The sequence below is a fragment of the Homarus americanus genome, unplaced genomic scaffold (genome assembly GCF_018991925.1).
Source record: "Homarus americanus isolate GMGI-L3 unplaced genomic scaffold, GMGI_Hamer_2.0 scaffold41027, whole genome shotgun sequence".
In the NCBI taxonomy this organism is placed as follows: Eukaryota; Metazoa; Arthropoda; class Malacostraca; order Decapoda; family Nephropidae; genus Homarus; species Homarus americanus.
Window position 1 is genome coordinate 9,690,048 of NW_024745073.1, and position 24,023 is coordinate 9,714,070.

The 24,023-nt window shown below is 38.3% G+C and overlaps 1 protein-coding gene and 1 long non-coding RNA gene across 3 annotated transcripts; one reads left to right on the forward strand and one right to left on the reverse strand.

The window, feature by feature from the left end:
* The first annotated feature begins 3,963 nt into the window (after nt 1-3,963).
* On the forward strand, nt 3,964-21,069 carry LOC121878312 (transcription factor GAGA-like). Of its 2 annotated transcripts, XM_042384417.1 has the most exons (6): nt 3,964-4,211; nt 10,951-11,071; nt 11,393-11,478; nt 12,771-13,697; nt 14,267-14,350; nt 15,847-21,069. In XM_042384417.1, the coding sequence occupies exons 2-6, from the start codon at nt 11,011-11,013 to the stop codon at nt 16,237-16,239; spliced, it is 1,551 nt and encodes a 516-aa protein (XP_042240351.1). In that variant the 5' UTR covers nt 3,964-4,211; nt 10,951-11,010; the 3' UTR covers nt 16,240-21,069. The 2 variants fall into 2 exon arrangements, with proteins under 2 accessions (XP_042240351.1, XP_042240352.1); XM_042384418.1 differs by lacking the exon at nt 10,951-11,071.
* Nucleotides 21,070-21,821: 752 nt separating this feature from the next.
* LOC121878313 lies at nt 21,822-22,192 on the reverse strand. Its single transcript, XR_006091124.1, has 3 exons — nt 22,104-22,192; nt 21,914-22,056; nt 21,822-21,879 (listed from the first exon to the last, which is right to left on the reverse strand). It is a non-coding gene; the product is annotated as an uncharacterized LOC121878313 (long non-coding RNA).
* Nucleotides 22,193-24,023: the final 1,831 nt, after the last annotated feature.

Below are 24,023 nucleotides of genomic sequence, written 5' to 3' on the forward strand. Positions count from 1 at the left end.
ACTTAATGGTGGACCTCCGTCAACCTTTCTTGGAGGCTTTTGACTCAACTGGTGGTGTCTTCAGCAAGTTCTTCGTCGAGTTGTCTTCCTGTCAGCAGGTCCATTGGCAGCCGCAGTTCGTGACCCAGCAATTCAGTTTTGCCAGTTGACTCGTGGGCAGCAGACCGACATGCTATCAGCAGAGTAGGCAGCTTCTGGTCCCATTCTGTCTGCCCCTCAACACAGTACTTGGCCAGTTCATGTCCCAAGGTCCTATTAACTTTTCTACCATTCCGTCTAACTGTGGTCGAAGTGTAGTGGTCCTCGTCTTCCTTATGCCCAACAGTTTACAGCACTCGCTGAGCACAGCTGACTCAAAGTTTCTGCCCTGGTCCGAGTGCAACTCGTGCGGCACACCAAACCGGCAGAAGAACTGGTCCACCGGCACCCTGGCAACAGTCGTGGCTTCCTTACGTGGGATGGCATAAGCTTCGGGCCACTTATAAGTAATCCATGGCCACACAGATGTACCTATTCCCAACTGCAGTGAGTGGCATAGGTCCTGCAATATCCACTGCGACCCTCTCCATTGGTGCTCCTGCGTGGTACAACTGCAGTGGGGCACGCAGGTGTAGCTTTGGTCCCTTCTTGGTGCACCAGACATCGTATAACCGGCACCATTATTCCACATCCCTACGCACGCCAACCCAGTAATACCTTTGCTGCAGGCGACTCTGGGTCTTCTTCACTCCCAGATGTCCACTGGTTGGATTGTTGTGCATCTCCCCCAGGATCTCTGACCTCATCTTCCGGGAAAGTACTGTCTGCCAGTACCTGTTGAGGCCATAGGTAGTCACTCACTGGCGCTACAGCAGACCATCCTTCAGCCGAAGATCATCCCACTGAGCCCAGTAGATTTTAGTCGTAGGACTTGCTCCAGAGATCATCTCCCAGGCTGGCTGTACTGAGCTCTGGTTCACCCACTCGACCACTGGTCGCAGGTCTTGGTCTTCCAGCTGCAACTTCTCAAGGCCTTTCCCAGCAACGGTTGGATCCTCCAACACTGCTGTGCGACTACACTTCTTGGGAACTGCCTCTCTCCTGCAACGCTGCTGAAAATCTGGCTCGACCACTCCCAGACGGGTATGCAAGGCACCGTTCACCTTGCACGGCGGCTGATCTGATGCAATTCCTACAATCAAAACGAAAAGATCAGAAGGAGCAACAATAAGGTTGTAAGAACAGCTACTGCAAGAACAACGATAACAGAAGCAACTACTGCAAGAACAGAGCGAAGAACATAAACAACCACTGCAAGAACAGAGAGATGAACAGAAGCAACAACTACAGCAGCTGCAGGAAGAGATCGACAAGAAAATTCAGGAAAGGGATGAGGCTCTGCAAGTGATGTGCAACAGATGGGATAATGCGTTTCGTGAGGTGCAAGTGGAAGTGGATAAAAAATTGAAACAGCACAAACAAAAAGTGAGTGGTTAGATGACAGAGGTACGAGAGGAGCTAACAGTGGTGTACAGTGAGCTACTGAAAGTCAGTAGCAGGATGGAAGTTCTGGAGAATTGATTAACAGCGGGGTACCAGCCAAGATCTGGTGACCCGTATTATTGTGATGGTGTGCGTGAAACATCGTTTGTGCACGCTCCGAGTGGAATGCATAGTGTTGAAAATTATGGAACATATGATGAGCGTGTGGAAAAGGGAAGTGTTGGGTTGAATTACAGAGCACTTGAGTTCAGACCCCGAGCTACGTCAGGTAAAGCGATGAACTATCCAAGAGAGCCAGCGAAGAAAAACCACAGGAATTCGATGGCAAGGTCTCATGGGAAGCATAACAAGCACAGTTTGAGTTACTGGCTGAACCAAACGGGTGGGACGACAAGCAGTGTGCAGTACAATTAGCCACGAGTCTTAACGGCGCGGCTGTGGAGGTTCTCAGCCAGTTGACAGAAGAGCGTAGCAGTTACATGTTACTGGTAAAGATCTTGGAACGAAGGTATGGAACCAAGCACCAAAATGAGGTTTGCAAAGACAGATGCCGTCCTCTTACCCGTAATTGAGGTGAAACACTGCAACAGCTTGCTCAAGACCTGGAAAGTATGGCTCATAGGGCGTACCCTGGAGCATCACCTGATCTGTTAGCCATGTTGTTGAAGGACCAGTTTGTGAACACATTGAACAGCACACAGCTCAAGATTTAGGTGAAGAAGTTCCAACCTGTAACTCTACAGGAATCTTTGGCGAGAGCCATGGCGTTTGAATCTTACGAGAGGTCAAGCTTACCAACCTTCGGGACGGAGTCAAGCTCTGGGTTTAAAGCAAGAAAGGGCAAAGTACAAGAGACAGGGAGATTTAAAGGAACCTACTGGTAATGTGGGAAGATTTGGCACAAACAGGAGGACTTTCAAGCGGAAATGAGAGCAAGAGAAGGGCAATACAGAGAATAACGTGGAAAAGAGAAGATGTTGGACGTGTGGAGAAGATGAACACTTCAAGACTATTTGCCCACAGAATTCCAAGAGAGGGAAAGAAGAGCAGCTCACTAAGACGTGGAAACTAGAGATGGCTGGTGCTAAGGGGCAACGACCAGCCTGTCTCAACAGAGCCCCACTGTTGACAAAAGGCCACCAAGTCACTGTACGCAGTGTCCAGGTTGAAGGTGAGATCGATGGCGTAAGGTGTCCGCTGGAGATCGACACAGCCTCGGAGCAGACTTTTGTGAGGCTGGACGTGGTTAGTCATCGAAAACTACCTGAGACGTCGCAGCAGCTATGCGGGATAACTGGACACTGCGCATTACTAAATGGACCAGTGGATATTAGCATCAAGCTGGGAGGGGAAAAAGAAGCTCTGCGGGTTTATGTAGCGGATATAGCAGACCCTTGCTTCCTGGGTCTGGACTACCACCTACCTCGCAGGTGTCAACTGGACCTTGGCTCGATGCATTTGAGAATAAAGGGAAAGTGGGTACCGCTGAGGACTGTGAAGCATGCAAGTGCTAAGATTACAGCTAGGCGAACAGTAGTTATTTCCCAGAGATCGGAGATGCCGTGCAAGGTGAACAGTGCCTTGCATACCCGTTTGGGAGTGGTGGAGCCCGATTGTCAGCAGCGTTGCAGGAGAGAGGCAATTAGATAATCATGAAACCAAGCATGGATGTGAGGAATAATATGGTTCATAAGAGAATGCTTTATCACCCTCTGTGATAATGGTCTTATCATAGGGTCTACTGCATGGAACCTGGGCTTGATCCTTACAGTGGAGGACATGATGGGAGCATGAGTGACATATGAGCGACACAATTGATATAAAAGTGTCACAACAGGAAGTAGATTAATTAGCGTTTGATGGAGAAATAAGATAAAAGTAGCGTCACCATATTTTATTATTAGTTATACTCGTATAGGTAACAATAAATGTTGCCTGCTTAATATAATATAGGGGCCTACAGTACACCCAATAACTTTGTAGATAAATTAGACTGTAAAACTATGTCAGATTAATAAATGCAGTTCAACAAACCGAAAAGATCCTTTTCTCTTTTATGCACATCTGTTTAAGTTGTTAAAGAAAGATTTTCCACATCAGCAGAATTTAAGATTTTCAATATTCATATAAATTGGTGAAATTTAGAAAGAAATTTTTAACGTATAAGAATTCACGTGAAAACTTTTAATATATATTTATTTAACAATCGTCTTTTTTTCCTTAGCCCTTGAAAATTACAAAATATATTCTTTTATATATATATTTATACCTTTTGTTAATATATCTATTGGCAGTATTCAGGGGGCTAGTTTATTGGGCACCCTTTACATCCTGTGCAAGGTGAAGGGCAGAAGCGTTATTTATGAATTAATGTTTGCTGTATAAATCTTTACTAAATAAATTAAACTGTAATACAATAAAGTTGTTTAAATAACGCGGTAGAGACATAGTTAAGGACCCGGCCAACAGATGTAGCCAGATTGTTTACAAACAAATGAAGTCATAAAGCATCTTTACCTCAAGACATGATTCATAGGTCTTGTTTCACCTTCATTTAGTTCATATCCGGTGTACAATTAACTATACAATACCCCAGAGGTCTGAAGATCAAGACGGGATATAAATTACGGTTGTATGTTGAAGGAAATAAGTTTTTTTTCACCATTTTGTAGCTCAGCCTCGACTACAGCCAGTCCTTGTTAACGGATGTTTTTGGTATATCTCTCGAGGTAATTAACTACTAACTCACTCTATTAGTATTATGAGTAGTTGTTTGTTGTGGAATGTATCTAATAGCTGTGAATAATCTGCTTTATATATAATGTTCATCAATAACTGGTGTGTGTGTGTTCACGTGTTGGTGTATTGTTCTTAGTTTATTAGTTTGTTAAGTTATTGGTTATATTCTATATCATATATTCAAGGGAAAGAACAGTATTATGGTTTTTTTATGGGTCCTTTTTTTATCTAATATATTAAACAAAGACTGGAAGGAATTGTAACTTTTTTTTAGTTTTGTTTTGTTCTATTGTTTATGTTAAAAATAAATACAGTCAGGTAAAATATTAGTTTAGGTCATCCCTGTATTTAGTTATCTGACCTCACCAACCTAATCTATTGTAAATTAACCTAACCTAACCTTAACCTAACCTAACCTAACCTAACCTAACCTAACCTAACCTAACCAACTAACCTACCTAATGTAATTTAAAGTAAGGTGCTTCCATCCTAGGGCAGGTAGGTTTAGATAGCTTATCTACAATAAATTATTAGTCGCTAAAAACATATTCCTTATATTCTCTGCAGGCATGAAATGCTGCCAAGGCAAAATTTACAAATTAATAATACAAGATTGCTGATAATCCTTCATATTTGTTGGTACTTTTATTATAAATGCAACAAATTTTTTAAATAATTTATACAAAAATGTTCAGATGTTACTGTATGTTTTTCGTCCGTATGGGACGGAAGCATTAACGTCTTTCAAACATACGTCTCTTGGGCTTAGACGAGCATGTAACTACAACGATAATTTTCAAGTGCAGTTTTTATGTTGAGTGTGGTGATAATATTTACCTTATATAATTCTTTGGAAAATCAGGTTTTCACATTTTTTTTCCTTTTTTGGTAATGTACGAGAACACTACTGTACCACCAGAAAGAGTTGTTCAAATTTGTTGATTTTTTCCACATATGTTCTTACCATTATCATAAGTATTTTAAAAGAGGCGACATTTATTAGAACTTAATATAATCTGACCTAACCAACCAAAGAAACTTATCTAGCCTGGTGGCTCTCCCTCCCAGACCCCGTACCATAATAAACAGAAAGCACACATTTTAATATCTGGTACCAAATGAAAGCAACTTTCTTAAAGTGTCATGGTGTAATTTTATGATTTTTTGTGGATCTGAGCATAAATTTGGACCGAGCAGGTCGGTGTAAACAAACTTAGAGACATCAATACTCGCCGACAATGGCAGATTTTTCGGAGGAATGTTTAAGGTAAATAATTCATTTTTTTGCTTACAAAGCATGTAGAAACATTATTTCAGTGTCAAAAAAGTTTTTCACCGTGTTTTTACCCGCAATTTCCTTCGTCCTTCATGCCCTGCCCACTACAGGTGATCTATGTTCATAGATAGAAAAAACTAAAAAATATATACAGTATTCATAATTAAAATAAATAGTTGTTGCCTTTTTTAAAATAGTACAAACTATAATGATAAAAACGTCTGGGAAAAAAATGAACGGAATCGAACAACTCCTTCTGGTAGTAGTGCTGTTTTCAGAATTTATTTTTTTCTGGTAATGGTGACATTAAGAGTTGGTATCAGTTGCTATACATCTGTCATGTGCCTTTTCCACCAATCGGCAGCTGAAGTTTTGGCCTAGTATTGGCTCATAATTTCATAACATCATGGAAAGCCCTTTTTTTTTCAGCCAACAACTATTGAGTTTTCATTTGTTCTTCATTCAGTGCCTTTCTTGCAAACTTAAATTAGATTTCTTGTGGTTCTTTCCCTTTTGTGTGTGCATCCACTCCTCTTTTCTCTGCTTGTGAAGTTTGTTCTGTCAGTGAAGTCAAAATGATTCAAAACTATTTAGACGAGGATGATAAGTCACTCGAGTCCTTACAAAGAAATCAAGCACTCAAATAACTTTTTTGAGTCTTGCTGTGTAATTTCTAAGAAAATAACTTGTTCCAGGTGTAATATAACTAGTAGAGTTATACAACTATTGCAAGTCTTTAGTGGCAATTATTAACCCTTTCTCTGTGTTTCCCGCACTTGCCATTTTATTTTGGCTACCGCCAGATGATTTTATCCCGCACCCAAAGGGTTAAAACAAATTATATTTTTGTTTTTCACTTATTACTGCTAATGTGTACTGTATACAGACTGACTTCTCAATTGTGTATGCATGTAAATATTTAAGTTGTGTTGCAAACTATCATTTTATTAAATGTTGAAGTTCTTTTTATTTATTTTTTTATTTTTTTGGAATGTATCTTCCAATTTATAATGATAATAGATAAAGATTTAAATTATGATGGGGTATTCAGTAATGCAGCCGTCATAAATCCAGGTATACCTGTACTGTACAGTTCAATAATGAAGAAGCATTTATGCTGTAGCAAACTGTTTTATAGTGCATTTATATATACAGTATAGTCTGCATTTACACGGTCAATTGAACCCGTGGAGGTCCGCGTAAAAAGAGAAATGCGTAAACGAAATAACAGAACATATGGGATTAATTGAAATAGAGACTGGGCCGACCCCCAAACTCCTCTTTTTCCGACACAATACATACCTTGTAGTAAAAATAACATCTTAATTTTATGATGGTATGCACACACAATTAATATTTAAGAGAAATATCAATAATATTAGGTTTTTTAACACTTACGTTAGTAGAAAAGATTGGTCGGCACACGTGGATGGCGGCTGGTTCCGAGGCAGAGGGCAGATTAGTTGCCCTCCGGTGAATCACTTTCACTACTCGCAGAGGTTTGCAGGGCCTCCCAGACAAACCCCTCAAAGTCCATATCCTCACTGTCACTATCACTGACTTGGGCTGGCTGTGGTTGTGGTGGGTTGCGGGCGAAGAAGTCCTTAATACTACGTTGACGACAAGCATTGATGTTGTCGAGATAGATCTGGATATACGGCTCCATAACTTTCGTCAGATGGTTATTAGGCACTTCATACCGATGCTTGTCTGGGTCGTTGTCAAGGATGAGCTTAATTTTCTCCCCCCAACTCGATGATTTCCTTCACACACTCATGGCTTGGTCCAGGTAATTCAAGGTTTTTCTCGGGTGGTGGGGGTCCAGCGGAAGCCATTGTGAGGGGAATAGCGGGCACAAGAGAGAACTGTATACGCGGACTGAGAACAATGAGACTGGCCCGACTAGGTCAGCGACTTCTACCCTCTGGTGGCAGGGCACGTCATGTTACATTAGACCAATCACAGCTAGCGGTGGAGGGAATGCGTGGGTGGTAAGAATGCGTGGCCCAATCACAGTCCGATACGTCATATGATGTCAACGATAACGTAAGAGCGGCCAAATGCGCACCCCTCACCGCGCCGCTTCCCGTGTATGGTCAAGAATGAACCGCGTGGGTAAAAAATGGCGCGGCGGTCTGGACCTCGCCGCGTAAATGACCAAATTTACCGCGTAATTAAAACATTTCATTCTGGCAAGGCGCCGCGTAAATGACCAAACGCGTAAACAAAAACTGCGTAAATCCAGACTATACTGTACTGTCTTATGGTTGTGTTTACTATAATGATGAAGGTTCACTTTTTGCTTTTGTACAAGTGTACTTAATGAACTTGATGATTTCAGTTACTTTTTTCAATGGATAAGGTGAAATTAGGAATGATGATGTGGCAGCATTAAGATTAATAATTGCTTTACTCATTTGGTTTCTTAACTAAATGATTTTTGTATGATTTTTTTATTTATATTTTTTTCTTCTTCTTATTGCATGTTCTTGGGTTTTGTATAACCTTGGAGTCTCCTGTTGGGCAAATGGAATCTGTTGATCATTGGAGAATCTTAAGATTAGACGAGTATGAAAAACTTTACATTACTGGACAGTGTTTGTTAAGTGAGCAATTTAGCTGTTTTGGTGAGATCTCTCATGTAGACCAAGATGTATTTGGATAACTTCTTTATATAAAGTACAGTACTGTACAAGTCAGGCTGATGAACAAAGAAAAAATAAAGAATTGATCCTGAATTCCCATTTTATGGTTGAGTTCAGAACTACAGTATGTTGGTTCCTACAGTGTCAGTCTAAGACCCAAGAGGTCTTGACAGTGGTAGCCATGGTTAATCTTAATGACCAGTCAATCTCCTCAAAAGCATTAATTGCCTTGAAAAAGGGATAATTACAAGTTCAGAACTTATAACCCTTCCATTTAACTGACTTTTCTTGCTTGGAACACCTTCATTGTAGAAAGTTGGCAAACAGGTAACATGAACTAACCTAATTAATCTTATCCTAATCCAACCTTGAAAACTTCCCAACAGGGACCAAAAGCTGGCCGTCCAAACTGGCGCGAGCACCAAGGAGGACAGTTGCTGTGGACGACTGCACTGTATCTTCTAACACTGTTTTAACTGTGATATAATATTTTTACATCATAATGGTGTCAGTGGAGACTTATACTCTCTTGAGAGAATCCTGTTGTGGGAACAAACTTCCATTACTAAGCAGCCAGCCAAAAACAACTGAAAATAATGAAAACAATAGAATCAAAAGCTCTCTGACCTGATGTTCAGAGATACGAACCAATCTGTCCATATGTCCAATTGACTGTTAGAGCCTACAAAATTAATTTAAGCTATTTATACATTAAAATTCTATTAGATACTGTTATGATATACTGTACTGTAGAGCAGTGCTTCTTAAACTTTATTAATGCCATTCACCCTCAGGTCATTATAACAAAGTCTCATTCATCCTCGACTTAACCTCCGTAACTGTACATTTCCCCAATTTTAACTATTACCACTGTGTTTTGGACGAAAACCTACATGGGAAAACATAATAATCTCATTAATAAAATCATTTCCCAGCTTTTTCTACATAATTACTGATATGTTTACCAACATAAAGTGCAAATTTCATGAAAATTTTACACTGTAACATTACATAATCCCATGGATATTCTATGGCCTTCCTGTCAAAGTACATTATTCTCTACAACTATTAACCTTACTGAGATTTTATCCTTCCTAGTTATTAAACATTGGGATGAAGAACTATGAGTCATTCATGCCATATCTTCAAGGTTTAAAAGAGAAGCAAGCACTTACCAGCAGGAGGCAAATGACGAGTTGGAACATCTGATCAATCATGTAAATACAGGTTGACAACCCTTTATCCGAAATTCCAAAAACCGGAAAGCTCTAAAAACCAAAAGTTTATTTTGTGGGCGAAACTTTTTTTTTTTTAAAACAGGGATTAGCCCACCCGGGCATAGATCACTGACCCACATACACGAAAATAAAATAATAATGATAATAATAATAATAATAATAAAATATAATAATAATAACAGTAATACTGTAATGATAAAATAATAATAATAATAATAATGATAATAATAAAGAAATACAAGAATGAAAAAAAAAGATCAAAAGTGAGAAACACGACCTAGACCTATGAATTATTATTATTATAATTTTTATTATATTTTTGCCACCCAGGCCCCAATGTGGGTCAGCGACTTGTGCCTGGGTAGGCTAATCCAAAAAATAAATAAAAAAAATAAATAAATTAACCATTCTGAAAACCGAAAATTTCCGAAATCCGAAATGCCTCTGGCCCCAAGGATTTCGGATAAGGGATTGTCAACATGTAAATAAATTTTCTCTTGCAGTATAAAGCAAGCCCATTTTCTGTCATATTATAAGCATAAACTTTCTCATTTATAATTTTGTGAGTGGCTGGCAATTAATTGGAAGCTCTTTAATCATACAAATCTTGATAATTCAATCAAGATTAATTCATTCACCTCTCTAGTTTCATTCACCCTAGGTTGAACCATTCACCAGTTTAAGAAGCACTACTGTAGAGTAATGTGCTTTGTCTATTATTGGGTATATAGCTGTACTGTACATCCTTTATTTATTTATTTTTTTTTTTACAATTTGTTCAGTATCTACACAAGTAAAGTTGGACTTATGAACAAGCCTCAGGGACGGGATTCGTTTGTAAGAAGAGACGCAATTATCGGTATGGTTTTCATGGTCTGTGGGACAGGTTTGGGGTTAGGCAGTAGTGTTCCAGAGATACTTCACATATGTGGTGACATTATTTTATTTGCTGCACCTGCTCCTGGCTGAGAATAAAGTCTTAAGATTTTGTTAATACAGTACTGTACAGTATAGTGATTTCTGAACACTTGCAGTAAAGACTTTTGATGAAAACTGCTTATCCGGAGGAAAACATTTGTCTTGCAACTTTGGGCTAAACTTTATAACAACTGGACAACAGTGAGCTCTGTGTTGTATCTGTTGTTTGTTTAAAAATTGGACAATGTCCATGAAGAATTCTTAAAAGTTACCTTGTAATTGTTGGATCTTGATTTACAACCTAAAGAGGGCTAATGATGATTTCTTATTGAAGTGGAAATGTAGCTGTTTTATTGTGAGTCTAGTATTTTTTATTGCATTCAGGAAATTGACAGATGTATGACTTAAGCTCTTATCTACAAGTGTAACTTAAGTTGAAGTTTCCTGTTTAATTGTAATTGTACAGATGGTGCTCATTACATTGCTGTAATACAGTACAGGCTGTACCTGTGTTGTTTTTCTATTTAGCATTGACTTTGTGTATCCTAAGGATGAGGGTTGCAGGTACAGTATTTGTAAAGTGTGTAATTACATACAACATACATTACCATAATGTTAGGGTCTTCAAAAATGATTCCTGTTCCTTTCTCAGTTGTAGTGTGGCCATGTAAGAGTGTGTGGTTGATGTACTGCAACGAAATCCAGGTATGAGATGGACCCCAGGCAAGGATCCTACAAGGGAAAGGGCAAGAAGCCTCTAGGAACTCGTCCTGGTAATTCCAGATGATTTTTGTATATCTGGAAAAGATCAGAGCTTCCAAGCTGGGTGTTTGAAGAAGGAGCTTGCCAAGCTTGTGTGCTGTGAATGTGAATGTTTGTACATGTATTGCCTTTGACATAGTAAGAATGGAGCTTTGCGTTGCTTGAGCACTGGCAAAGGAAAACTTTTGCACAACATTTTTTTTCCACAGTTAAGCAGTCGTGCTTTGTTTGTTGTTTTTTTTTGCAAAAAAAATGGTGAAATGGAAGTAAGAAGGCTTATATGATCACCTCTGAGTATTTCATGACTTTTATAGCAGTGGTTCATGTTACAGGCAGGATGGACAGTGAGCTGCTGGCGCTACAGTGGATGGAGCACTCACGAATTTTCAGCCAGGCCATCGGAGGCCTGCGAGGCAAGGTAAGCTCTTTACAACTTGAAGAATTAAACTTTGTATTAATATGTTTAACTTTCAATTATTTTCATTTACTGTAAACCAATATACATCATCATCATAATAATAGCTTAGGCTACTGCAGTGTAGATAAGTAGAGCATGTACTGTACTGTACTGTACTGTACATGCTGGTGTGACATCATTACTGTTGCTTTTTGTTTTAATTGATGACTTCTGCTTCATAGGATCCCTTATCAGTACATGTATCCCCCAAGTTATGGAAACTCAGCTTGAAGAAATTCACCCATACAGAATATGTAAATTTGCGATGCAGCCCGTAAATTCACCCTTATGAAAATGGGGTAAATTTTCAAAATTTCCAACACAGATATCACGATATACTGTATGTAGAACAAAAACTATTTGGTGTGGATTTTTTGGTGTTTGCTACCACACAGCGTGGGTACATAGCTGCTGGACTTGGTTTGATCTCTCAACTCTGGCTCATGACTTTAACACTTATTTAAGACTGTCCAGTGTATTACCCTTATTCAAGGTGAGTGGAAAGAGGCCACCAAGTGCAAGTAGTAATGTTATAAGAGCCCATAAAGGAATTGTATTGAATGTAAAACTTGATGTTTTATGGAGTTTGGTGTGGGAGAAAAACAATGGGGCTTGGTATGTCTCCCAATAATTCCCATTGCACCACCTTACCTCGTGCACCACTCAACATCATTTGTTGTGAGTTAAATACATTTATTTAGTGTACTATATATTATTACAGGTTGAACCTAAATTTAATGGGACCTGGACTGTGCCATTAAGTCTAATTTGCCATTGCATCAAGCTATCAAGATTATCATATTTGTCATAATATTTTAGGTTAGAAATGATAAATGTTTTTTGTTCCTCCTTTGATGGAGTTCTGCACCTCTGAGAACTGTTAGGACTAGAAATGTTTGAAGGACACAGCCTAAAGCCTTACAGGCCCTCAAAGCAACTACTGAGCTGGGGTTTTAAAGTACAGTACAACGTGTGAGGAGCTGCTTTGCAACAATTTACATTAATCTGTCAGGAGTCTCAAGACATTGTAGTCTGCTGGTAGAACATGTCAAGTCTTCTGGCTGTATTAGTCACCAGAGTGGATTACTGTATTCATTTTTTCATGTGTGTATGTGTACAAATTTGTGTCTTATGCATATGAGTTTTGTTTGTACAATAGTACAGTATATGTGTATGTGAAAGTTTTTGCATTATGTTGAAATTATTCCATTTTGTAAAGTAAACTACAGTATTGTATATTGTTTCTTTTACAGGCTGCTTATACAGATGCAACTTTGGCATGTGAAGGACGTTTCTTTCCAGTGCATAAATTTGTGTTGTCCACCTGCAGTGAATATTTTAATGCCATTTTTGAATGGACCCCCTGTGTGAATCCTGTAGTTGTTCTGAACAATATCTCATGCAAAGAACTTGAGGCCCTTCTAGATTTTATGTACATTGGAGAAGTCAATGTGCGGGAAACACAAATTCCAGGGGTTATGCACGCAGCAGAGTGTCTGAGGATCCGAGGACTCACAATGGTTGACGACGAGGGCTTCAAAACCCAGTTATCAGCCAGGGCTCCTTCAGATGATGGGCCAGCCAAAAAGAAGAGACGCCAAGATGTTAGGAAGAGTGTCGCAACTACCTCCAAAATACATCTTCCGCCTCCCATGAACCCTCCTCCACATTCAACATCTCACGTGCAGCGCCCTCAGCCTCCAGCATCAGCACCACAGTTATCCACCGAGCCAAATTTGCCACCAATTACTGAATCTCGTGAACATGTATCTCTTACCCAACATAAGCCTCAGCTCCAACAAATACAGCTGCAGCAGCATACTTCTCCCATTCAGAACAGCACACTCCCCCAGCCACCTCACACCCCACAACATGGCCATATGAGTGTGACACAAAATCACCAAGACCAGACTTCTCCCACACAACTTCTACATCCTCCTCATCCCACCAGTCCGACAGATCTCTCAACTCACGGACAGGCTCAAGAAGTGACTCTATCTCAGTCTCTGACTCCAATTGAGAAAGTTATTCAGGCAGTAAAACTGGAACATGCACTTGAATCACAAGCTGGGGATGGAGCAGTGGGAATACCTGAATTGTTGGACAGCTTTGTTGACATCCGGCCACTATATGATGCCAAGGCAGCACAAGGAGAGGAGATTGCAACATTTCACTCAGCGGTAATTTTATCATACATTTTGGTTGTTGGTTTAGGACTAATTGAAAGTTGTTTGGAGTCTATCAAATAAATATTTAATCCAGAGGGACTTTGCCCATTTCACAAAAGTTGTGGACACTATTGGGGTGCAGAGGGTTGATGATTTGAAGTAACGTAAATTTACTCCATTTCCTCAAAAATTTATGACTACTCTTGGCATTCACTTACAGTACAGCTACTGAGGCATTACTCTCGGTTATTATTTTCTTAGTAGCATTCATTTGGTATCACTACTTCAGGGTTGGCTACACAATTTAAATCTCAGTCATTTTAATTATTCTTTACTGTGACTTATTTTTCTTGCTTCCCTTCTGTGTTCTTGTGTGTGTATTCAGGTAGTTACTGAGACAACCCTCATTCTCTTTACATGTCTCTGTGGTACATGTGGCTGGATACCACACTGTACTCATGATCATCTTGAATAATAAAAGCCAGACTCACAAATATGGTATTGTTAAGTCTTTAACTCTTTATGGTATGAAGAATGAAATATTGTGCAAACTTTTATGAGAAATTTCTTATCCCTTTCAGGAAGCAAATGACAACCTGTATGACTTTACTGAAGAATTTCCTGAGACTTCTGCTTCTTCACATTCAGAAGTTCAGTTTCAGAGGGTTAGTAGTAATAATGCCAGTTGTATGGGAAGAGAAGAGAAAGAATGGTGTGATGTCGATCAGTACTTGCTATATTTTTTATCATCATTTTGTAACATATAATCAGTATGTGACTTATCTATCAAGATTCTTTTTCACAACTTTTTGGGTAAATTGTTTTATTTATTGTATGCTAATGACTAGTGATGAATAGTAGATATACTGAAGAGTCATCATACTATTTGTGAGGACTAATATGATGCAGTATGCCATTCTTGAATCTTTGTGTGCACTTTAAAACTAAGCCTGACTATATCTTATACAGTGAGTTCTGCTATAACGCGTGTTTTGACAACGCGAATTGGCTCTAACGCGATTTATGAATAGAGGAACGATATTTGTATAACGCGAACGCTTGTTTGCTGTAACGCGATTTTTGCTCACTATTTCTCCAATTTTGTGGTATTAACTGTGAATATGGTGAAGAAGAATATCTCCAAGAAGCGTTCTGGTGATCGCATTCCCGGTGATGATCGTAAAAGAAAGGTTATAACCCTTGAAGAGAAGCTCGATGTTATCAACCTCAAAATGACCCTTCTCCCCCATCAAGTTATATTCATATTTTTTCAAGGTAAAGTGTTACATTTACTGTATGATTTCATTATTAGATATGAATGTAACATTTATTTAGACTGTGCTATCCTTTGTGTTAGGCTAACTACTAAATTTTTTTCGATTTCGAGTAGTAATCTGCACCTAACCCTATTTTCTCCATAAGTCCTGTTATTTCTATTACGCGAATTTCTATAACACGATGTTTTACAAGAACACAACTATCGCGTTATATCAGAACTGACTGTACTCATAAAATTGTGCATAAATGAGTTTGTAAATGCAAAGTATCTACTCTATTGTTATTAGTAACAACATAGTCATAGCTAGTCATCATTCCAGGAGCCTCAAATACAGTACAGTAAGTCCTCGCTTAACGTCGGGGTTACGTTCTTAAAAATGCAACATTATACGAAACAAAGTTAAGCGGATCAATTTTCCCCATAAGAAATAGATAAAATACGGGAGTTGCGTTGCTGAGCCTCCCTTTGACCCATGAAATACATTACATTTACAGAAAATCATTGCCATTTCTATAGAAAATAGTGAATACATATACAACTACTTAGTTTGTATTGGTACTCACCGATGGGCGGAGGTGGTAGAGCAAATGTGTGGTGGGTGGTGAAGCAGAGGAGGCGGAGGGGAGGAGGAGTGTGGTGAGTCACTGAGACTCTGCGCCAAGCCGAGAGAGCATAGCACGGCCAGAAGAGAGAGGTGATGCAAAGCACTGTAAAATGTAGTCCTTGACGACGCAAAACAACCTAGTATCGAATCACCGGGACGTTAAACGAATTTTTGGTCTCTAAAGTTTAGCAACGTAGTACCAAAACAACGTTAAGCGCGGACTTACTGTACTGTACAGTACTGTACCCATCAAGTCTATATCTTATATTTCTTTGCAGGGCCAAGCCAACACCAGCTCTCTTGTGAAAATTGAACGAGCGTCCACTGGGGATGAAGGCCCCTATAAGTGCCACTACTGTAGTAAGGTTTGCCAGAAGAAAGAAAACTTAAATCGACACATGCGTACCCACACCAAGGAGCCCTATGTCTGTTCTGAGTGTGACTTCACCAGCAATAGCTACAAATCTTTTCTTGATCACAAGAAAGTTGAGCACACAAAGATTCACAAATGTTCTTTCTGTACCTTTACCAGCCAACGCCATGACAACGTCAAGCGCCACATGTTGGGTCACACCGGCGAGAAGCCCCACAAATGTCCGCATTGTGATTTCAGGGCAAAACGCCACCAGTACCTTCATAAACATATTAAAAATATTCACAAAAAGAAGTAAGTCCATTTTTGTGGATATGGAGAAGGATTGGGATTATTAGGAGTAGGTTCTGTGAACTGTTCTTGTACCCAATCCTCACTTTAGTTTGAATCTTCAAACAACAGTGAAGAACTTATATCATACAACTGCCTAGACACTTATTGACACTGATAGTCATTAAGGGTGACAGATGTCATTTGCAAGTTCACTCACCATATTTTCTTAATAAAGACTTTAGTCTTTGTATATTGTACTAGGGACAAGATAACCAAGAGCTGTCACATCAATTACTTATTGTGACAGAAGATTCCCTCAGTGCAAAGCAAAGGTAAAATTACATTGCTGTTTGTTATCAATGAATTGCAGGTTTTACTATTATTTTTTGTTAAAATTTTTCTCCTTTAGTACAATACAATCTACAGGAATTTAAATAACTCATTACTGCTAGAATTAGAACTGCAGTGAGTCAAAAGTGTATTTAAGTGAGGAAGATACAAACAGGTATGAATATTTCCTGTACAGTGTTTTGTGTATTCAGAAGCAAGGCTCTTACATTCTCAATACTGTGCTGAGAGACATGCAGTAGGAATTTGGGTATTATAGTTTTCAAAGTGAACTTATTTTGTTTTGTTAATTTGTGGATGACTGTTGAGTGTGTGTTAGACTGAGTCATAACATATTTATTCAGTTGATTCATGGCATGTATTAAATATTTAATTTCATTTATGTTAAACCAAGTTACTAAGCATGTATGATGACCTTGCGAGCCATTATACTGTACTGGGTAATAAAGGAATCAGTGTTAATAAGTAACATGGTCAGTTGTGTATTTCCTCTTATTACAGAGGTGCTAAATTTGATGGAGTTAGAATAATGGCAACAGTTGTACCATTTTTTGATAGTTGGAAATTTCATTAGTAGATTCTGAGTTCATGATGTGTAAGACCAAAGTGATTAGGCTATAGTAAAGCACAAGAGAGTACAAAGGCCATTTTTAGGTAGTTGTTATAGATGAAAATGAACAAATATTGGCAGCCATGTGCTCAGCTGACTAAAGATTTTTTATTGGGAAAAAATGGATTTTCATACAAATATTACTACTGTACTGTACCCCAAATTGTATCCCCACCAGGTATATATCAAGTTGATCTTATTGGTTGTTGGAGAACTTTTAAAATTAACAGCAACAACAATATAGATAAGACAGGGCTGTGGCAATAACTCAGCCAGTAGAGCTAAATGACATGGGTTATTCATAAGGGTTATTCATAATTATCCTTTTTTTATTGATCCATTTTATAAGTTTACAGATCAAAAAATCAGAGCCAGGATTGCAAGGAATACTATTTTTTTATCATATTCAGTTAGAAGTGAGTGAAGCAATACTGCCAAGCAGACTAATATGTGATTGTAAAAAGCACCTGCCTGTACTGCCCACCTTTGTTATTATCCATCACGATCCTCATAATTTTCATGGCTTACCCTGGGGCCAAATAACCAGTCCTGTACTGTAGAGTATTGTGTTTTACAATGAATAATTCCCAGATTGGGGAGCAAATATAAAGTTACAGTAAACAGTTCCTTTGTTAGTGCACACTGCAGATTGTGCTATAAATTTCCAGGAGTATTTTGCCCCATGTTTATTTGCCTCCAAGTGTCAGCAGCAGGGTTTTAAAAGGACATTGTTGATACTTTGATATATATATATACAATATATTATTGTGAAAAGTATAAGGATCGTGTGTGGATGAGAGGTCTTGTGTTTCTTCCTTGTGTCACTGATGGGATCTTGTTTGAATGCCTACAGAAATTAATACTTTTTGCGTAGGCAGTATTTTTTATTTGTGTAGGTACAGTAGCTAAAACAACCATCTGTGCAGGTGGGGGTCGATATGCTCCGAAATTTTGTGTGACTAGTGACAGCCCTCATATACCAAAATTTATTGTCCATGGTCTCATATTGTTTCCCGCAAAGTATGCACAAATAGTTGTTTTAGCTACTGTACGTAAGTATATATTTTCCTTTCATCTCTTTAACTGAATTAGAATTTAAAGTACTATATATTAACCCAAATGCTGCCAAAGGTGATTTAATGTGTTTAGTGCTCATTAAACAAAAAATAAATAATTCGGAAATATTGACCAATTAAATTGCGGAGATGATGCTAGAGTTTTGGTTTTCAGTCTAAACACGAGTATTGAGCATATTGAATGCAGTTGCATAGCACCTTTACTGGGAGTCTTTCAAGATAGAATATAAGCATCACTAATGTTGTTTGATATTCAGGGAAATGAACTCCTCGTGTATTTATCTTTGGTGCCATCCATGCATATTCAGGTACTGTACATTATTACACCAACGCCTCAGATCTTAAGATTCCGTTTATTGTAGTCTTGATTATAGAGAGTTCCTTAAGTTAGATGACTCTTCTGTGTTACATTCTTTACTTGGAGACCATGTAATATAAACTTAAATGTAATGTTGATTCATAAAGTTATTATCATTTGCTTATGAATTATCAACCCAGTATTGGAGTTGAGGATTGCTACCTCACCACTAACAGTCCACTACTACAGCACCAGTTGGTAATCTTCCACAGCATACTTTAACGTTTTGATCCTTCCATTTCTGTTTTCATCACCTTTTTCCTTTCCGTAGTTGTTGGTGACTCAGGCTTTCATTTTTCTCCTCTAAGTAGCCTGTCTCTTGTATCCTCTACTGTGAATCCTCTCCATTTTATGTTTTTCTGTTGTACATCTTTTTGTGTTTGTTGTGGTCATTCTCTCCTGTCCATCTGACAAATATTCTTTGTTTTCTCTTTTTTTCCTGATAACCTTGTTCCTCTTACCTACTGTAGTATGACTCAATAGACATAAAGTCTCATTTTAAGAAATGTCTTTAGTACCTTTAGTGAAGACCGTACACTACAGTATTTGGGTCCTTACCATGAATTCCTGATAATCTAATTAGTTTCTCTTTATAAGTGAAATGAAAAAAAAAATGGATAGAAACAATAATATCTATAAATCAAAAGAAACAGTAACTAATAAGAGTAAGGAACTGCAACATGATTAGAAGAGAATAACTAAGAGTATTCCCCTGAGTAATGCTTCATTATACAGTACACCCTATGTACAGTACGGGTAATTGACTGAGGATTATATGGCAGTTTGCATTTATAGGAATTGAAATATGTGATTAAGATTGCTAGACTAAAATCCTTAGAATATAGTATTTCCAAATTTCCCAGAGAAAAGCATTGAATAAGCAGTTGAGGAAATCATCAAATATGGAAACAAAAATTTATTTTGATATAAAAGTTGTGATTGTGAGGCAGATCTTTTATAAAGGAATACATATGGAAAATAAATGTACTTTCCCTGGATGAATGAGGCGAACTGGTACACTGCTGACAAATGTGATTTTCCTTAACTCACAATACTGTATAATACCTGTACTCTTGGATGCTGTCACCATACTCCCAAGCCACTCAACTCTTGGCCTTCACAAGATTGCTCTTTTCATATGTCTGCATTTTGGAGTGTGTAAAAGTATGATTCTGTACTGTCTTTCTTTTTCTTAATTTGGTTTCTGATCAACATTTGTTCTACACATTTTACCTTGGACAAACTATACAGTACAGTACTCAGGGGTTGCCTATAGGGGTGCATAGAGACCTCTTGATTAATAGGTCAACAGTCAAAACTGCTGTGGGTATATTTTATCATTTATGGTCATCTTGTTATGCCTGTGACCATTAGTCAGTTTAGTTAGAGGTAATGCAATTCTGTTATCTCCTGTAATCAAGATTTAAGTAAAATGGGTCCTAAAAAGAGAGGTAGATCTTTTATGCTGAAGATCAGTACTATTACTTGTTATATAAATGTATCCTATTATTTAGTTTGTTATCTGAAATTTTATTTGAAAAATAAGATTATTTTCTTAATTTTTTCTTAAGTAGCACTTCATATGAGATGCACCATTTACATGTTTGTAAGCTACTGTTAGTGAAGCAACAGATATTGGTTCACCAACTTTGTTTTATTGACTGAGTAACATATTTGTTAAATACATTTATTTTTTGATTATGAGAATTGTAATAGTAATGTGATATTTCCTTTCTATTTTTTAACACAATTTTTCCATGACAGGTAACTAAGCAATATAGAAGCACTTATACTTAAAGAAGGATTAAAATTTTTCCTCATACTATATAACAGGGATCACCAGAGAAAACCATTTACAAGTGGCAGCATCTGATAAAGTGTATTGTGATTGTGTAAATATAATTTCACATTCATTCCCCTGTTTATTACTTGGTAATCCAGCATAGCCATTGAAACTGTACTGGGGAAACACTGGTGTATGTAAAATTAAGCATCATTTGTAATCACCAATGAATCTGCAAAATACTGAGACAAAAAATTTTCAAAATTGTTTTGAACTGTAAAGCATGGCGGACAAAGCTTTTTACCGTGGTGCTAAAAATTCAAGTGTGGCTGGCTCACACACTTCAGCCCTTCATGGTGATTCCTGTGTAAGGTCTGACTTTCTTTCTGTGCTGTATTAAGAGTTTGAGAATTTGTCTCAATGTACAAAACTTATCTGTATAAACTTATGTGTATTCACCAACTTATACATAGTGATTCGTGTTCTTATTTGCTTTTATATGTGAAAATAATCAGTTTAACAATAATGAGAAAAACATTGGGAAAATTCTGCTCTCAGGGCAGTTTGAAATACATCACTTAGGATTAGGTTGTAGTTTCATAAGTATATTAATGGTCAGTAGTTGTATTAAAAGATACAGCAGTTATGAAAGACAATAAAACACGATATTACTTTGGTTGTGACTGAGTTTGAATTTTCACTATGGATACTTGGACCCAGTTCAGTAGTAAAGTTCCTTTAAATGCTTTTTGTTGTTATTTTTGTAGCTTCATTTTTATTCCAAAAAATTTTTAGTTGTAAGAGGGAATAATTATTTGTTACTTCATTGTTTGAAAACATTTATATCTGTTTATCTATATATCTATATTTTCTAGGCCTTTTAATCTACAGCAAATAGCACATTAATCAACCAAGAGTTTCTTTATTATTTTCTCTTTAATGTCTATAACTTCTGTGTGTTGTGTGGCCATCTAGCAGAGCTGCACCTGAAGTGTTCCCAACATTGTGTTGTGTGGCCTTCTAGCAGAGCTGCACCTGAAGTGTTCCCAACAGTGTGTTGTGTGGCCTTCTAGCAGAGCTGCACCTGAAGTGTTCCCAACAGTTTGTGTGGCCTTCTAGTAGAGCTGCACTTGAAGTGTTCCCAACAGTGTGTTGTGTGGCCTTCTAGCAGAGCTGCACCTGAAGTGTTCCCAACAGTGTGTTGTGTGGCCTTCTAGCAGAGCTGCACCTGAAGTGTTCCCAACAGTTTCTGTGGCCTTCTAGCAGAGCTGCAAGTGTTCCCAACAGTGTGTTGTGTGGCCTTCTAGCAGAGCTGCACCTGAAGTGTTCCCAACAGTTTGTGTAGCAGAGCTGCACCTGAAGTGTTCCCAACAGTTTGTGTGTGGCCTTCTAGCAGAGCTGCACCTGAAGTGTTCCCAACAGTTTGTGTGTGGCAGAGCTGCTGAAGTGTTCCCAACAGTGTGTTGTGTGGCCTTCTAGCAGAGCTGCACCTGAAGTGTTCCCAACAGTGCAGCAGAGCTGCACCTGAAGTGTTCCCAACAGTGTGTTGTGTGGCCTTCTAGCAGAGCTGCACCTGAAGTGTTCCCAACAGTTTGTGTGGCCTCTAGCAGAGCTGCACCTGAAGTGTTCCCAACAGTGTGTTGTGTGGCCTTCTAGCAGAGCTGCACCTGAAGTGTTCCCCAACAGTGTTGTGTGGCCTTCAGCAGAGCTGCACCTGAAGTGTTCCCAACAGTTTGTGTGGCCATCTAGCAGAGCTGCACCTGAAGTGTTCCCAACAGTGTGTTGTGTGGCCTTCTAGCAGAGCTGCACCAAGTGTTCCCAACAGTGTGTTGTGTGGCCTTCTAGCAGAGCTGCACCTGAAGTGTTCCCCAACAGTGTGTTGTGTGGCCTTCTAGCAGAGCTGCACCTGAAGTGTTCCCAACAGTGTGTTGTGGCCTTCTAGCAGAGCTGCACCTGAAGTGTTCCCAACAGTGTGTTGTGTGGCCTTCTAGCAGAGCTGCACCTGAAGTGTTCCCAACAGTGTGTTGTGTGGCCTTCTAGCAGAGCTGCACCTGAAGTGTTCCCAACAGTGTGTTGTGTGGCCTTCTAGCAGAGCTGCACCTGAAGTGTTCCCAACAGTGTGTTGTGTGGCCTTCTAGCAGAGCTGCACCTGAAGTGTTCCCAACAGTGTGTTGTGTGGCCTTCTAGCAGAGCTGCACCTTAAGTTTACTCAACAGTGGTGGAGACACGACAAATATACAGAGGGTTATATAGAAATTTATACTTAAACTGTGTATATTAATGTATGAAATTATTTCATTCATATTCTATTCAATTTATATTATTTTACTTTCTGTTTTGTCTATGTACAGTTATGTACAGTCAAGTGCCGAGTGATGTTCTGTATCCTCTTTCTGAGGAGTCAATCTTGTATTTAGGAATATTTTCCTAAAATTTCTCTTTGGAAGTAGGAGCCGTAGTGTTTCATTGTCACATGAATATTCTTTGGTTTTCTGTTGTAATGCACTTGGTAAAGAACAGTAGATTTTAAGTTAGGACATAAGATGCTTTTTACAGGAATGTTCATTTATTATTATCACTGCATTGTTTGGCATTCATTTCATTGTTCACTCCATGAGCTGTATAGTCTACTAATAACCAATATATTCATAAAATTTTGCCTCATAGAGAAAATGCTGGAGTTGAGCCGTACATATATTCAGTGGGGTACTGTACTGTCAAGCAATGCACTGAAAACACAACTTTTTTACTTAAGATTGTTAAAAAATTTCTTGAATGTGGAAATATATTTTGTGTTTGTTCTCCAAACAGATTAAAAGTTTGCTTGAGTACAGAAAACCGTCTTTGTTTGTACTTAATATGGAAAAAAATTGAGAAGGGAAATAAGTTTCCTTTGGTACTCAAGATAGTTTACAAATTTGTCTCAAATATAAATTAGCATTTATCACAGATTACGAAAGTGCATTATTACGTTTTATTGAAGTGCATTGAATGGTCAGTACAGGTATAGCATTGTCTGTATATTGTTTCCTTACATTCAGTGTGTCAATTTTGTTGAGGTACTGACTGTTTCTGCATTTCATATTTGCGTTCATTATAGAATTGTGCAGTCTATTAGTTTTGAGTTTAAACGATTTGATAGGGGATTGTGTGAAACTTTTTTTTTTCAGTGTAATAAATATTAATACGTAGTGGATATGGTGTTGCTTTATTAACACATTATTTCCATCAGGGTTAAAGAGAACAAATTGAGGGAGAGTTATTGTTTGTAGCACAGTACAGGGGGGTCCCCAGGTCAAGAACGGCTTCCATTCCCGAGGACGTTCATAAGTCGAAACACATGCTATGTGCATACCATACTTATAGAGCAATGTTTAAAATTCCTCTATATCATAGCCTAAGTCCTTATATACATCGAAAATCACTTAATTTAATGAAAGTAAAAAATAAGTCATCAGGTAAATAAAATACTGTAAATTTAAAGTTTAACCTCACTCTTATCAGCGGGCATTTGTAAGTCGGACGTTCATAAGTCGGGAGCCCTCGGTACATGATTCTGGGTGTCTTGCATAATAGTGGGAAACAAAGATTGCAAGCACAGAATTGTGTGCTTTAAATAAAATACATTTCCTCC

Bases quoted from the DNA above. Each gene is read 5' to 3' on its own strand.
- LOC121878312 (XM_042384417.1), top strand. From the start codon at position 11,011: ATGGACCCCAGGCAAGGATCCTACAAGGGAAAGGGCAAGAAGCCTCTA. The intron at 11,479-12,770 runs GTAAGCTCTTTA...TTTCTTTTACAG, and splicing joins TCGGAGGCCTGCGAGGCAAG to GCTGCTTATACAGATGCAAC. The intron at 14,351-15,846 runs GTTAGTAGTAAT...ATTTCTTTGCAG, and splicing joins CAGAAGTTCAGTTTCAGAGG to GGCCAAGCCAACACCAGCTC.